Source organism: Pieris brassicae, chromosome 6, assembly GCF_905147105.1.
Source record: "Pieris brassicae chromosome 6, ilPieBrab1.1, whole genome shotgun sequence".
Lineage (NCBI taxonomy): Eukaryota > Metazoa > Arthropoda > Insecta > Lepidoptera > Pieridae > Pieris > Pieris brassicae.
In genome coordinates, this window is record NC_059670.1 from 13485534 (window position 1) to 13503136 (window position 17603).

The following is a 17603-nucleotide window of genomic DNA, read 5'->3' on the forward strand; positions in this document are numbered from 1 at the left end:
ATGCGGAAATGTTGGAGAGACTGGAGCTGCGTGTGCCAAATAATCACTCGGCGTGGTAAGCGATCACAATTGCTGGCAGTGCCTCGGGCGCGTACGAACTTAAGGAAGCACCATTTATGTTATGTTATGTTTATATTATGTTTTTAGTTTAGTTTTCTATTGCATAAGTATTAAGTTACTGTAAAAATAGGAAATAACGAAATAAATAAATGTTTAAAACATTATTTTTAAGTAAAGAAAGAGTTTTGGTGTTACTACTAATCAAACAACAAGTCGTTTATGACATTAACTATGCGTGTACGTTTGAGTGCATTGGAGTGTGTGTATGTATTTGAGAGTGTAACTGAGAGTTGTTATAAGCGTGCGTTATGTTTGTTAGTTTTTGGAACCTGTCATGCTAAAATACGTATTAAGACCACTGTAGATTCGAAATTTGATTCGACTAGCGTAATTTTTGCGTGATTTGTGAGTTTGTATTAGGAAAGATAAAGTATCTCAGAATGCTTAGATGTGAAGATTTTATTATTACGGATGTATTGTTGCTTATGCCAAAAAGTACTTCGTTTTGGCATACAAAATATCTGCTCCTAGATATGTCCGGCTTTGTTAGTCCATGGAGTTGTGATATCGAACCAGATCGCTAAAATAGGACTTTCTAACTGAAAAGGTTTTTGTTTCTAGGTGGATTTTGACTGTGGAGTATCTAATAAATGGTCTGCGATAGGCCAATCTTTGCTTGAATTGCTCTTTGTGCACATAATCTTCGTTAACTATAAAGTCTTTAATTAGAAGTTGAATCTTATATTTACTCATATAAAGTGTTACTTTTGTTTTTAGTTTGAATTATTACAATGTCAGACATTGTGGTTACAATAATTAATGTACAACAGGAAAGACTTCATTAATATTATCAAATTGTAATTATTATTATTGATACGGAATACAACAATACGGTTTACAATAACAAAACTAATCACTCCTATTTGGTTTTCCTATTAGATAATTTACTTTGACAATTATTCGACAAAAAATTTTGTTTTTTTTTCTCACCCGTGCGTTAAGTTCCGTGACGGTTGTTGTAGATATATCTTAAACGAAACGCTTTGTTTGAAGCTGAGTGACAAACAAAATTAAATCATTTAAAATATGAGTTGCTATTTCCAAATATTAAAAAAGTTATATAACAATTTTTACGTGTTAGGGTGGTTGCTTACTTCAGAATATTTACATTTCTACCAGCCGTATACAGAACGTGAATTAAGCTTTAATCTAGTTTCGAGATCTGTCAACAATAACGACAAGTAACACTTTTGACAGTGTTCAAGACTGGATACGTTTGTAATACGAGTCCAAGACAATAATTAAAGTTGAAATTGCGCAATGAACACCATTCATGCTTAGGATACAACTGAATTCAAGTTCATAGATATAAAATAAATTAATTATACCCGAAAATACATACTTTTTTGAAGAAAATTGTTTTCACATGAAACGCGAAATATAAAACAGTGGTTATATTCATTTTAGTGTGAGAAAATATGTCATTTTTCAATATATCGCCAAAATGGAAAGAATTAGTTACAAGTAACGTATAAGCCACCCACTACCACACCTGAAAAACCTAAATGTAAACTTGGAACATACTTTAAGTTAAAATAAAGTAATTTTACAACTAACAAAAATGTATATAACAAAAAACAATTACTAATATTAAAATATAATAACCAAAATATATTATGAAAAGGAGTCCCTTTAGGTTCCGAAGATACGGGAAGCGTCCCCCCTTTGAGTAGCTGGACAAATTCTTTGTCCGAGGTGCCGCCAGTCCTTCGTCATCCTGTGATGTCGACTAAACTTTTACCTATTTCCTTAAAATAATAATAGACTCTAATATATATAACCCAAATAAACTACTATTATATCCATATTCAACAATATTATAACGCATTAACTTAGAATCAACCATGAGTAATATTTACAATATTCAAACTAACAGGCGCTATTAATAAACAATTATGTATTGACGTTTCGAAAATATAGTCGAGGTTTTATGTTAGGTGAATATTGTCGAATAAAACGGTACAATTATGGCGCCCAAATTACGTTTTAGCTCCCGTTTCTGGGGTGTTCGAAAATATCAAATGTAGTCACTTTAAGGGATATCGTAAAAAGCGGTGTTTTTTTATAAGTCTAATAGAATTAAGCCAGGACCTTTGATTTTGGTCAATATAACCGGTACGTTGTTCTAAACGCTGTCGTCGTAAACTGTTTTGACTGTATATGTAATTATTTTATTTTTCATACAAGAAATTAATAATAAAAAGCCAAGTAATTGGCTTTACCCACATTATAATTAATGAATATTGATCATCACTCATCCCTGATATCGTAGGTTCGACCGCGGCTATGTACTATTGGATTTTTTTTTGTAAGTCCATTTAACACTGTCTTGTACGGTGAAGGACAGCATAGTCAAGTTGTACATTTAAAAAGTCGATGGCATCGGTCATGTTCAGTACGCAAATCTACTTGACTATTGGAAAACAAATGATCTCGACACAGATTCATAAATCTGGAGCCAAGGTTATGTTTTAACGGTACTGTGCTTTTTGTTCTGCTGACACTGTAAAAAATTACGTTACAAATTTAATTTTAGGTAGGTAATCGTAGATTCTGTAGAAAATATTGAATCTTTAGTGTATAATTTATACAAGCATATTTGTTTTGCAAGAAAAAATATATTAGTTGATGTATAGCGCCATCTATAAAAGAAATAGAAACTAAGACAATTAACAATCATGCCCAAAATTATTTAACCAATTACTAGGTAGCGTAATATAATGAATAGAAAATAAAATAAAAAAACAACTGAACATCGAATTACATTTAATCATGAACATTTCGGTTAATGGCAGTAAACACACAGCTATGATAATGTTACAGTGAAAGAAAACAATTATTATATTATGAGCACATTCACTAGTATTTATACTAAATACACAAAATAAGCTAACATACATTATTTAGGCTTTTTACAACATTAATAATATTATATACGAAGGAACAAGTTACCAAGTAAAAATGCAAGTTTATTTACAAAAACATAAATTAAATTTCTTCTATATATACAACTGACTCATGAAATGTGAAAATTTAAAGGCATATACCTATACTCGATCTGTCGGAATATTGCATTTATTAGCTTATATGATTAGAGAAAACTCTAAATAGCGTTTTTATTTTTAAAAAAGCGCCATCTAGTTATAAATTGTAGTACTTCGTAGTGTTTCAAGCAAGTTGTTAAATAACAAATTGTGTGACAGGTTGAGCTATAATAATAGCATATTACAACTATGATTTTAGTAATGTAAATTTGTTTGTGAGCACAAAAAATTACGAGAAACTTATAACATAATTATTGATCAGATGTAAGCAATGTGTTAGACTGCAATCACGATTTCATCTTTGATTCCCAAATGTGACAAACTAAAATTTAGTCAAACTAGAAAAATACACCTATATCCCACTTATACATGAAGCTGCCGGTCAGTTATCACGCAAAACTCATCATCATCATGTGGGATATTCACTCCATCGTAGTAGAAATGAAAAAATGAGAAGTGAGACCTATAAGAAGATTCAGAATCGATTTATGTATGTCCGGTACGTCAAAATAGTATAGAATTTTCGACATACGAGCGTCATAGTCTGGATCACACTCTATGACATCTATCAAAATAAGTTTTTGACATACCGTAGTGACAGTTAAGTCGAGTCTGATTCTTAACCTTAGACTTAACCACAGAGTCTTAATATACATTAAGACTGACCTAATCTGTTGGGAAAATGTTAAATTCGATAGTTTTTGTGCTCACGCCTCAGTATACATACATACTATTTACAAATATTACCTTACGAGGCCCTTAATTCGTTTTGAATCTAATATATAATATTTACACATTCATAAAATGACTAGAGTGTATACATGTCTAAGCAAGTGCGTATTACGAAATTCTTATACTACTTTTTCCGCTCTTATGTTAAAGTGTATAATAATAACCTAACGAATAAAGTCCTGGTTTAAATGAAAATATTTTTAATTTAGCGTTGTGTCTAAGAATTCAACAAAGAGTGATACAACGATCATAGCACGAATAATAATATCGCTGTATGATTACAGGGTAGCCCTGTAGGGCTGTAAAAGCTTAATTCTTATACATATCCGCCAAAACCTTCTCCATAGGCGTCTGTCCAATGGTCTTAGAGAAGAACTCCCTTTCCAACTGCATAGGAGTGACAGATCTCAGAAGAGGCAGGAGTAATAGGAGTCTACCGAAACGAGCAGGGGCCGCCCCATGAGCATTTCGCGTGTGAGACATTAGCATCACTTGGGCCTGGTCTTGGAGGTTCTCGATTTGTAAAGGATCTTTGAGGCCTCGTGTTTCTGGAAGGCAGAACTATATTTTTTGATACCATAACATCATATCCGCAGTACTAGCCTAGCTTTTTCTTCCTATGTGTGGATTGAACAGTTGTTTGTACAGTAATGGATAAGATCGTGAGGAAAGTGACAGGTTTGTCAGGCACAGAAGACTGATCTCTTACTTGCCTTCCAATAGAATGATGAATGTTTACAAATATACAGAAATCGTAGGCCAAGTCTTAAAGGCTGTATTTTGTTCAGGCCCTATAAGAACCCCATGGATCTGAGCTTGGATTTATCCACTAACAAAAGGATAAATAGGAATGTAAAACATTATACATATTTACAATAGAATTTCCATGATACATACCGCATTTGAAAAGCACAATAGCCTTCATACAGGCGAATTCGGCTGGGTCCAGAAGAACAGCGCGGTAACGACACAGTACTTCCCTCAAGCGACGACGGGTTGACGAACTAATACCGCTTTCTGAAAAATATTTTTATTAAAAACTCAGTATTGTATTCGTTCGGACAACGACCACTATTTAAGCCTCGACTTGTTTAAGCTATCACAAAATATTAGGTGGTTAAACACTGACACATAGATGGCGCAAAAATATAAATAATTACGATTTTTTGCGCTGACCTTCAAAACTCACGTGTATAAATTTGACATGACATAGACACCTACCGTACTACATATTAATTTGTCAGTGAAGTATTTTGAGTGATGGAACTTTTGTTGTGAAGTTGATTAGGATAGCAATTAAATGTACTTGCTGAAGCTATCTCGGAATATTACGTGGGCTGAAAAGTTCTTAGGCTGGCACATAGATGACGCTACTAGTATTCAATAAATATGATTTTTAGCCCTAACGTTCAAAGGACACGTGTATACATTTGTCAACTATCTATATATTTGTGAGATAAAGTATTTTAAGTGAAGTACTTTTGTTGTGAAGTTGCTTAAGATATCAATTAAGTGTACATTCATTTTTTACTATATGTAATATGATTTTATCTCCTTCTTTGTTATCTCTATGCTTATTTAACAAAGTGTACTATGGAGAGTGTTCTGATGAGCTGTTGATGCTACTGCCTGGTTTTGTAACCGCTCGAAATATTAATCACGATTTCAGTATCACCTCGAAGGCTGGAAGTTCATAGTCCGTTACTTTAGGCACTTCTTTTTTTGAACTAGCGAGCTGAAAAAATGGCCTCCCCTGGGAGAAACCCCCAAAGTAAATACAGAGCATAGTCCTCCCTGTAAAACCGCCAACGCACACATGGGCTACGGTAGCTGCCTTTTATAAAAATTCCTTATGCTCGATTGACTCCCTATCATAATTATTTCGTAATATTACTGCTAACATAAATTATATAAATAAAAAAAGATTTAGCCAAATATGGAATTCCAATTTCAAAGTCAAAATCATTTATTCATAGGTAACACAATGTACACTTATGAACGTCAAAAACAGAAATGTATATAAAATGCATCAAATTTTACATTTACTGTCAGTTCTCAAATCTAGGGTGTAGACCGGAAGAGAAGAACTGGCAATACATAACACAAAAAGATTTAAACTTTTACGAAAGGAAAAATCAATAAAAGTTATTATATTCACTTAACTAAGTAATACATAATTCGGCTGTATTGTGTGTTTGTGTGAAAGTGAGGGCATGTACGTGAGATATTCTTAATTGTCGCATATTCCGCGATAGCTTAAACAACAATTATTAATTTAAGTGCATTTTTTTTAGTAATTTAATGAATATTTTTGAATACATTTATTTATAACGCTTACCTTGGTCGGTCTGTTCGGTCCCAAATAAGGCTGCAGCGGCCGCGTCCAATGGCAGACACCATTGTATGGCATTTAGAAGAAACAACTCGGACCACGCTTCTTCTAATAATATAACCTGAAATAATGATAATTCAATACATTTTTCGATTAAAGTACTAATTTCATAATGTAATAAAAGAATTGTCTTTAATAATATAAAACAAATTTTCACGTCATTATATATGACAGAATATGCGAAGTTTATTGTTTAATTATGCTCAGGATGGATTCATGATACACCGTCGCACATGGGCGTAAGTCAAGTGAACAGTTTTTTTTGTGTTCTTGTAGAAGTTTGAGGGTACATGTTGTATGTAATACTGATTTTTGAAGGTCATTAAATGGATTTCAAGAGGTCAAACGATTTGATAGATTCGTGGAACTGTTTTGGGATTATTCCGGTGTTGGACGAATTGATAGGGATTTATATTTTGTTAAGGGTCCAGAGTCCGTTCAAGTATTACGCAAGCACTTATTATTTTGATTTACTTATATTATGTTGATTACGTCAACAGGAATTATTTACTTTTTTACACACATGTCTATGCTTGAAAACGAAATGCATTTTCGAGGATTCCTACAAAAAATTAATACGTTTATATACTATAATTTTTGAGAGCTTTGCTTACTTTTGCTGACAAGAGGAGGCACTCTGGATTGGAGGATTGCACTAAATACTTGAACGGCCCCCCACATCCTATACTTTATTATTATTATTACCATTTAATGCTAGGCACCAATATACGAAGCCTCCTCCTCATCAATCCTCACAAATTGATAATAATGTTAAAGTAATTTGGAAATTGTAGTTTGAGCACTCTGTACCTGTAGAGATAAAGCTGTTATTTTTAATTTACCTGATCTCTGAATGAGAGACTGGCGAAAGACGGTAAGTTCTTCGCCCATTTCACAGCCATGAATAGGAGACGAGCTGCCGTCTCCGCAGCGCTCTCTACACCCAGCGCACTAAAAATCGTAGTTATTATTAATAATCCACATAGAAACATATTTTTAAGGAAACATATATATAACTAAATGTTCGAAAGAATATGGAACAATCTGAAAAAAATAACAAATCTAACTTCAACTATTGAAAGTATTGAAAATAAACGGGCTTTATTATTATTATTATGAAATAGTCAACAAGGACCGGCGACTGAGACCAGAGAGGTACAAAGTCTAACAAGTGACAAAGCGTCACTTGTTAGACTTTGTATGGGCGACAGTTCAAGTGTGCGACTAAAACCGTACAGAAAAGTGAGATAGAAGACTGTTTCCATTTTCTTTTCTTTGTATAGTAACTTGGAGTTACAATACATTTCGTGAAATGAAAATCTTACAAATAAAGCATTGATAATCGAGTTATTTGCTTAACTCAAGACTGAGAATCGCCCATGGCTACAAAACTAAACTTCAATTTACACAAATTCAAGTTCTAAATATATATTACATATATAATTAAATATGCTTATTAAGTAATAAATAAATAAAAGTTTAATCAAGTTCCATTTCTAGGCTAGATTGTAATTTTTATGAATGATTTATTCCTGTAAAGTACTAAACGAATATACACTATATTCTCAGTACAATAAAGAAACTCACCCATAAGGCATGCAATTCTGTGGGTAGCTTATAGCTGGGGGTGAATATGACGTGGAATCCTCTTCATTTGTCACATCAATGCTGTCATCTGAAAGCAAAATGAAGATGAAGTCTTGTCAGCCTACTAAATGAGAGTAGTATTATCTTTTTTTATATAAAATAGGGGGCAAACGGGCAGGAGGCTCACCTGATGTTATGTGATACCGCCGCCCATGGACACTCCTAATGCTAGAGGGCGCGTTGCCGGCCTTTTAAGAATTTGTACGCTCTTTTCTTGAATGACCCTAAGTTGAATTGGTTCGGAAATACTTCAGTGGGCAGCTGGTTCCACATAGCGGTGGTACGCGGCAAAATTTACCTTGAAAAACGTTCCTTTGATAATCACGTACTGAATAAAACTTACCATCACTATCAGAGTGAGCATTCCCTTCATCATGAGTGTCATGAACGGAGTCTGGCTGAATAGGTGGCGGTGGGGGCAAGGCTGGGTAATGGGGTGATAGTAGTGGGTATCGCGCTGGTGATAGAGCCATCGCAAGCGATACTGGAGGGCTGCAACAACCATATTAAAATTATGACTGATGTACATGGGTTTAGCAGTAAAACCGCTGACATATATATATATATATATATATATATATAGTTATAACCTAATTTGTGATATTTTTTAAAAATAATTTTGTCTGGTGAATATGGGGTTCCAAATTGTGCAGTCAATGTAAAATAGGGCTGGGCTAATCACCTGAAGAATCATTAATAATAAACAAATGTAAAATTCTGCGACCAAACCTCATTTGTAACTGAACTGAATTTTAAAACAGTAATAACTATGTGTGCTCTGCGGTATTTAATGCAAACAAACAATCAAATCGTTCCTCTTATAATAATACATATTAGTGAAGATAATTTCTAAATTTAATGTGACTGTGTGGGCCTAGGTATCCGGAAGCTATATCCAGAATGCTCCCTTCCCTCGGTAAAATACTATGCACTGGTTCGGCTGTCGCATGTCAGTTCATTAAAAAAAGGAATCCAAGAATCGATCAGACTGAGATAAAAAAAATGCGCGTGTACAAAGTACAGATGTCAGAAGTGAAACTTCTTTGTAAATTAAATATAAAAGGTAAGTTAAAAGCCCCAATGGATGATCATGCAATAATATACGATCGCTCCATGTATTTGTATAAATAAATAAAAAAATTTGCGTTTACTTTAACTTACGTTATGCGACAGAATTGCCATCTAAAGTTCTAATATGTAACTACTAAACGAATACATCAACTAATAGCATGTATTTTTTCTCGACCTCCCATTCTTACTCTCTTTCAATCAGTCTCTCCTGTTTTTAGACACTGTACATCTTGACGTTTTATCCGTAAAAATTTCACGTTCATGCGCCTAAAGAAGTTTCATTTCAAAAATTAACAAATATTTTCAAAACGCTGTTATTTTTTAAACACACCATTTCGTATAATATTTTCACCGCTTACGAGCTTATACTTATTTTACAAGATGCAAACGGGCAGGAGGCTCACCTGATGTTAAGTGATACGCCCATAATACCATAGTGCCCATGGACACTCACACTGCCGCGTCAATCGCGGCGTCTTAAGAATTGGTACGCCCGTTACATAGAAAAATCTATAAAGGTACTAGATTCCTATTCACTCAGGGCAATCGCCACTATTCTAACACTCAATATAAATTAGCACGCGTAAACACTAAATAATAAATATTTCCCCCTTGAGCTAATAAAAGTCCCATTCACAAATATTACATTAGCATACAACTCATACAAATGATTTACTAGACACCGTTGTGCACTCCCCACGATTGCTCAGATTTGACTGCCAAATGTTCTGGGGTTATATGATGTCGCTTAAAGTGGGTTTTCTTGTTTGCTACTTTTAGGAATCTACAATAAAATGTTTATTACCTATAGTATAAAAAATATAGAACAAACGCAAAACTGGCAACACCTGATGTTATTTATTTATTTATTTCCACATCATTATTATATATTAACAGTTACTACCAATGCTATAGAACGACACAATTATATGTACACCGATACAAACTGTACATTTATGTTTAAGAATGTTTACCTATTAAATAGGGACCGTTAAAGAACGTAATAGGTTCTTTATCGGTATTCTTTAAAGCAGTGATTCCCAAAGTGGTCTATATCGCCCCCTAGGGGTCTATGACAATCTGCAAGGTGTCTACGTCAGCGAAACAAAATTTGGGGGGCCATGAAATGAAAATGGGGGTCCACGATAGTGGATCTAAACACGTACACTGATAGTACCTATTTACATACATCATACTATCTCATAATATCATCAGGTTCTCACTAATCTCACTAAAAATATTGACTTATTGCTTATGTTATTCTATTTATAGTTTATTTTATGTTTATTTAATGTTACGTATATTTTACATAACAGATACAAAATTTTATTTTGAGTAGTTTTAATTTAAATTCAATTAATAAATGTATAAATTAACATGTGTTTTACTTTAAGTTTTTAACACTAAGCTTCACTACAGTTAGAAATCTACCCAACACGGAAAAACATGGCAAGGGGTCTACGACACAAAAAAATTTGCGGAACTCTGCTTTAAATGGTGGCGGAGGGTCTTTGATTTATTTCTTATTTGGTGATTATAATTTTCTTATTTAATTAATAAATTCCAGTAAATCTGCTTACTACTTGGTAATACTTGAACGGCCCCATATTCTTGAACATAGGTGTGGGTATAAATGTATTCCAATTAACTAATTCATACTTATTCGTTTAGCGAGAAAATCCCCATCTCTGGGGTCACTGGTAGTATCTACCAGGTGCCAACTTGGCCCAAGCGTCTTTATTTGCCTTTTAGTTTATGTATTTGTTTATTATAAAGCTAAAGTTCCTCCAACTTAGATTATGGCGTCTGGAAGACAGCACCAGTAAGCTGGTATATTCCCTGCTCATAAGTATTGCAATAGCAAGGTATTCTGTTCGTATACAGGGACACACACATACACATACTAATGCTACTAATGCGATAGAACGACATAATAATAGCTACCTACACTCATTATGCTACAATTAAAAACGTTAATATAACAAATAAAATAACAAGCAAAAATTCTCTTTATTATTTGTATTGCTGGCGTGAGTGACGCAGCAGACCAGGTTGGAGTGTGTGCGCGTAAATACATCAAATAATTGGGACTTCCGCCTCAGGTTTTTTCTTTTTGCTTGTGGTCTACAACAGTATCTCCATTATATCCAGATTATGAACCCTACATAAATACTCTGACAAACCAAGCTCTCTTCTTAGGCGTAGCTGGTCATAACCCACCATACCCAGAAGAAACAGGTTCGGGTACATAACCGGATAGAAGGGATACACTCCAGCTCTTGCAGATGTAACGGGAGAATTTATTTTGTACTCGCTCTAACGTGAGACTCATTCATCCCACACCATCTCCTTGCATGTTAAGTGATACCACTGCCCATGGATACCATTGCCAGAGGGCTGCCGAGTGCGTCGCCAGTTAGGAATTGGTACGCTCTATTCTTGAAAGTCCCTAAGTCGAATTGGTACGGAAATTCGTTAGTAGGAAACCAAGCTGTTTCGCCACCAGAATTATTTTAGTTATCTAGTATTTTATATTGAAAAAAAAACACTTTGTAACCGGATTAAAACTATTTGTATTATTATAAATTTATAATTATTTTACATACTTTTAAATTTAAATTTTTCCGACGTTTCGCGTGCTTTACAGCGTGCGTGGTCACGGTAACTGAAGACAAAAGGTGTTGAATATCAAAAGTATCACAGCTGTAGAGAAAGTTGTGTTATCTGTATTTATTTCCCTGGAGTTGATATCGACTAAAAGAAGACGGGTTTTTACAGAAATGACTCACGGTGTCCTCTATTTTCGCGGATTGTTTGTCTTGGGGTTTTAATTTGGATATTATTGGTATTTTATAGTTTTGGTTAAAGATAAAACGTTAAAGTACTCTCACTGGGCCCGTTGTGCGTAAAGTCCTGGCTAACTAAGCCAGCCTAGCTCCTTCCAGAAGCACAGAAGTCTCCTAGGTTCTTCGCAAGCTTCACGGAGCGACCTCACTGCTCCAAGGATTTCTGTACGTTTGTTAATTACAGCATTCCAGGACTACGTGAAACTATAATTTACGTTAAGTTTTAACATTTATTTTATAGCTGTATAGCTTACAAATTTCAAATTCAAATAGTCAAAGAACGTCAGTTTATTCTTGTAGCACAATTGTGATAATATACTCGTAATTTTAGATGAGGCACCAAAGAGGAAATCCTTCCAGTAAATGATCACGCCACGCGGTCATCCGTTACTCACCTTTGATCACTTTGAAACTTGATTTACGTCTCAATGATTTGACGTCATTAATATCCAGATAATCTACTACTAAATATGGCCGGTTATTATTGGTTTTGACGCTATAAGTGACATTATGATTATTAATAGAATGGCTAGACGTGCAATTATTAGTTGACCTTTTACCTTGACAGGCTTATCATAAATTACTTTATAAATATAGAATTGTTAATCGTATCCTGAATGAGACACGTACCCAGAAAATTTATGGCTTATAGATACGTTTTTGCAAAACAATTTATTACCATAAATAAATTTAAACTGTGGAAAATACAATGATAAGGGTGGAATGTTTGTGTGGAAAACTTGTTGAAAATATATTCGTCTAGTTCTCAATCGCTTTAATATGTATCTCCGAAATGACATAACAGCATTGGTACCAATTTCGAGTCGCGCGCAGCCGCAGGGTATGGCGGAAAATAATAAAGAAAAATATAAATCTTTCCTTCAACTTTTGTCTCCTTTGGAGTAGAGATGGACCATGGGGTTCTAGTAGAGTACAGTACCTGATTGATCACTTAGTGCTTTTCTCGCTCAACGAATAAGTATCGCAATACAGCTACTAAGTTACACAAGGAGCAAACTTATTACGTGTACATTATTAAAAATATGTGCGTGTACTGGTGTACACACTTAAGAAGTGAAACTTCTTTATGACCTTATTTTTCGAAAAATGATCGACTATATGCAACTTTACAGAAATTGGTTAAATTAGATAAAGTTTAACAAAAGGATTTTATTATCATAGACATAAATACAAATAATACAATTATTTCACTTTACCTTATTACTACTAAGATTATAACAGAATTTTATTAATTGTAATATAATTATTACTATCATTGTTGTTGTTATTATATATTTTTGTGGCTTCGAATCCCTTCTAATCCACGCGTAACCGACAATTGTGACGGTAATTTTTTTCCAACGCCGATAAAGAAGTTTCACTTCAATAATAAGAATTATATATTTATAAGACTTTTAAAACTGTATTAGTATGTTAAAATAAGTTACGCTTAATAAACCAATGGGTCTTACAATATTTATAACTAAAAGGAATTAATAAATCGAGATAATTTACAAAAAAAAACTGCCAAATCATTTAAAGACTTCTTGGTACGAAAATTATATAAGATAGAAGCAGTCTCTTTCCGGGAGAGCAGAGCGAGCACAGTATTCCACAAAGCGTTTCCGTTAGAGAGATCATGGTGAAGCCAGCGAATTGTGAAATGTGCTTTTCTTTTTACTTTCGCGACGAATGGAAAACTATTTGAAATAATTAAACACTATCTTCGTCAGTTTAATGGTTAGGGCTGAGTAACCTCGTGACCTTTTAACCTCGAAATCAGGAATAACTATTTTACAGGATGCTTTGATTCCGATGGAAGGATAAGAGAAAATTATATTGAATCAATAATTAACGATTAATAATACTATTAAGTGTAATTTGTAGGTAATTTTTAGGAAGTTCCATTCTTAATTTTTGAGGCACAATCCGATTTAAAAAAACATTTGCGTGGGCTTGATAATTACAAGATTTTTCTTAAGCTTAGGTAATATATATATATATATAAATAGCTCATAATTATTTACATAATTTAATTTTTTTCCCAACGTTTTACGTGCTTGGTATGCGTGCGTGCAGCATGCGTGGTCACGGGCCCGGTTAGAGAAATTTAAATTTAAAATTATGTAAGTAATTATAAGTCCATAATAATAATAATACATAGCTTCAATCCGTTTAAAAAGTGTTCTCTTAATATATGTTCATTCCTATTTATATATATTTTTCATTAGTTTTATTTATTTACATTTACCACCTTACCTTATACAAAAGCATACATTAAAAGAGAAGGTTACATGAGTTACTAGATAAGGGGCGGTCATATCGCTAACAAGAACAATAAAAGAAGGGTTAAGTATAAGAAATGCATAAATAATTAACAAAAAAAGAACCTAAAATAACATGAAACACTAACTATGACTAAAGTGAAGAAAAATCTAAAAAAATATTAATAATATAAACAAAAATTTAAAAGCTAATCGTTGGTTTGAGTCACAATTATTATATACATAAAGCTAATCACGAGCCAGAAGATAAATTAAAACACTGAGCTCGTCTGATACCAAAAGGTAAGGAGTTCTTTGCACAGTAATGGAGAAGTGATAGAATTCAGCTTTATGAGTAGAGTTATAATTCTTCTTTAAAGCATTAACTTTAATTGTAAGACAGGTCAATGATGTAAGAACATTTAACTTAAAATTAGTATAATAAATCAAATGTTAAACAAGTTGAATACATAATTTTAGTTTTATATTTGCAATGTTAATAATTTTAAGCTTACCCAAATACACCAACAGCGACGGCTGCTTCACGCAGAGCTCTCTCCTGGTCCATGTCCCTCAGGGTTTCAGGTCTGATGGTCGCTGTGTTGCGTGGTTGACGCTCATTTTGAACAGCTATTGAATAACAAACATATGACTACATCATTATTATTCGAACTAAATAAAACTAGCTTTAATAACCTTAAATTAAGCGATTTGTTGAATATGATGTTTGGAAAAGAACGAAATTACTGACAAAGATATGTCTCTAAAAAAATACAAAAAGCCAGTGGCACTACAACCTTTTTAGGTCTGGGCCTCAGATATTTGTATCTGTTTTATGATCATTTTTCAATCTAATGGGCAAGTGATCAGCCTCCTGTGTTTGTTTTTGGGTCTAAGGCCGGTTTAAACACGATTTTTTCCTTGCGAATGTTAAATGCGCACATAGACAGTAAGTACATTAGGCATAGACAGTAGGTACACAACCGGGGACGGAATCTCCAACCTTAAGGATGAGAGTCGCATGCTGAAGCCGTTAGCACAACACTCAAGCTTTATTTTCTGCGAATACTTTTATATTTGTCGCGTTATTAATTCCGAGAATACTTCTTTCTATCGCACGCTGGCTTTGTCGTGTTCATTTATTTTTCTTACTAAGCAAGTACGTTATTAGCCTGATGTAAATTACACGCCATCAACTTTTCGGGTTGCAAACAACGCAAGTCCTCAGGGTTGAGAGCCGTTCAACACTGTTCCACTTAATAAATTCTATTTATATACACACCAACACAATACGGAAAAAGTGTCCTTTATAGCAATATATTTTAATTTGATTAACAAGTTTTGTTTATGGTTCAGCCATTGTAATCGAGAAGTTAAAGTTACATTTCGCACAAGTACATATCTTGAGTGTGTATGAACCTTTTTCAATTCAGTCTTGTGAGGGTTATGTGCCCTCCCGAGAGAGGGTGTCGGAGGGCAGAAGGCTGTCATTTAATGTTAGAGCTTTTGGTTCCGAGTCTGTGAACTACGATCGATACTTTGTAACCGAGCACTTGCGAGCCTTCTGGCAATGTATGTGTCCATGGGCGGCTATATCATTTGACATCAGAAGAGCCTATTACATACTGTAGGCAATCTAATTGTCAAGTAATAACATTTCATTTTAGCATATATGTCAATTGTTTTTATCATCGCTTACTTTTAGCGTATACGTGGGTAATAGAAAATGTTTAGAACTGGCCAGTTAGAAACATTGCTAATGAAAACTTTTTTGTATTTCAATTTTAGAACTCTTTGGTAACCTTATGTGGTAATAGCATTTATTTGTCATTTATTTTTGTGAATTGTCGGCAAATCTAAAACTCTCGTTACACGTGAAAATGAACCTAACGCGAGAAAATGTTCGTCAAATGTCAATGATTTATTATGACTTTCGTTGTGGTCTTACTCAACAACAAAGTTATGATAGGCTGCGAGTAGCATTTTTTAATGAAGCCCCATCTCGTGCTACTATTTACAATTAGTTTAACGATTTTAAGCGTGGACGTAGCAATCTTAATGATGATACGCGTGAGGGACGTCCTATAACAGGGACTACTGAAGATAACATCAGTGCTGTGCGATGCATGATAGAGGAAGATAAGAGAGTGACCTGTCGAAAGTTACGGGCAAGCCTAGGCTCGGTATGAGTCAAGTTCAAAAAATATTACACGGACATTTAGGCGTCAGGAAGCTTTCTACCAGATGGATTCCCCATACTTTAACCGATGACCAGAAACACCTTCGCATTTGACTATGGCAGGTGTCGAGATAATGAGTCATCCGCCATACAGTCCTGACCTGGCACCCTGTGACTTTCGTTTATACCCAAAAACTAAAGATAAAATCCGAGGTATTCTATATATATTATATATATAAATAATAATTTAATTCTGTGTTACAAATACATATTTTTACCCTATAAATAAAACGGCCAATAGACGTTACAAGTTTTTTAAGGACAGGTTCTGAAAAATGGGGATTTCCACAACAAAGGCTTCGACCGTCGAGGGGCACCGTCCCGTTGGGGCACGACACCTGCTTCTTCCTGTTTCTTTTTATACATTTTAATTGTTTGTTATGAATAAATGAATACAAATAAATACTAAGTACTTCGTAGTTAATTATATAAAACTAGTATCTAAATTCAATCCCTTATCTGAACGCTGAATAGTAACTATAAGCTACTAACTTATAACGTGTAGTTACCGTTAGCCCCGCCAGGCCACACTATAAATCAAATGACTCCGCCCACTTCCGCCGGCCATCTTTGAGCTCTCACTTCCGGAGTGGGATGAATATAGTTTTTATATTTCGAACAATTTACACACAATTCATACAGTATTGTTTTTCGATTTTTCTCGCCTATAACTATTGTGATATTTTAATTTCCTAAGTATATCAAATTAAAAAATAATTATACATATTTATTCTTAATCTTATTACACAGAGGTTTTTAAGCCTAGCTCGCTAGCCCTTTGGCATTGAGTGTCCATGGGCGAAAAATTAAGAATATGTAGGTTTATCCAGAATACACATAGTATTCCTGATAAACTCAAAAATAAGTAAACTGATATTTAACAGTCTTTCACTATTATATTGCGCCACTATCTTTGTGTAACATATACCTATTTATTTTAAGAAAAGTCCAAGGTTACAAGGCCGAAATTTAGATTGAATAAACAACTGCAATAAATCAGAATTCGTTTAAAATGCCAAGTGAAATGTGGAACGAAAATTATTCTAAAAATAAAATTACCCTTTTAAAAGGAGTCTGGCATAATTGAAAAATAAAATCAAGGAGATCAGGTGCAAGCCTCATCTGCTACAGATCCCTAAATCCATTACAGAGACAGCAGACAAACATCATACCATCTCACTCAGTCCCATACAGAATTTTAACAGTGCCGCTCCCTCTAGCAACCAACAAATTCATCCGGCTTACTGG

General features: G+C 34.0%; 1 protein-coding gene across 1 annotated transcript in view; it reads right to left on the reverse strand.

Moving 5' to 3' along the window:
• Positions 1 to 3151: 3151 nt before the first annotated feature.
• LOC123711005 (photoreceptor-specific nuclear receptor-like) overlaps positions 3152 to 17603 on the reverse strand; it is a 33943-nt gene continuing 19491 nt past the window's right edge. The window contains exons 5-11 of the mRNA XM_045663386.1: positions 14632 to 14746; positions 8279 to 8427; positions 7876 to 7963; positions 7131 to 7239; positions 6235 to 6349; positions 4794 to 4913; positions 3152 to 4444 (exon numbers count right to left, since the gene is read on the reverse strand). Of these exons, the coding sequence (XP_045519342.1) occupies positions 4206 to 4444; positions 4794 to 4913; positions 6235 to 6349; positions 7131 to 7239; positions 7876 to 7963; positions 8279 to 8427; positions 14632 to 14746 (935 nt within the window). The 3' untranslated portion in view covers positions 3152 to 4205. The remainder of the gene's footprint in view (positions 4445 to 4793; positions 4914 to 6234; positions 6350 to 7130; positions 7240 to 7875; positions 7964 to 8278; positions 8428 to 14631; positions 14747 to 17603) is intronic.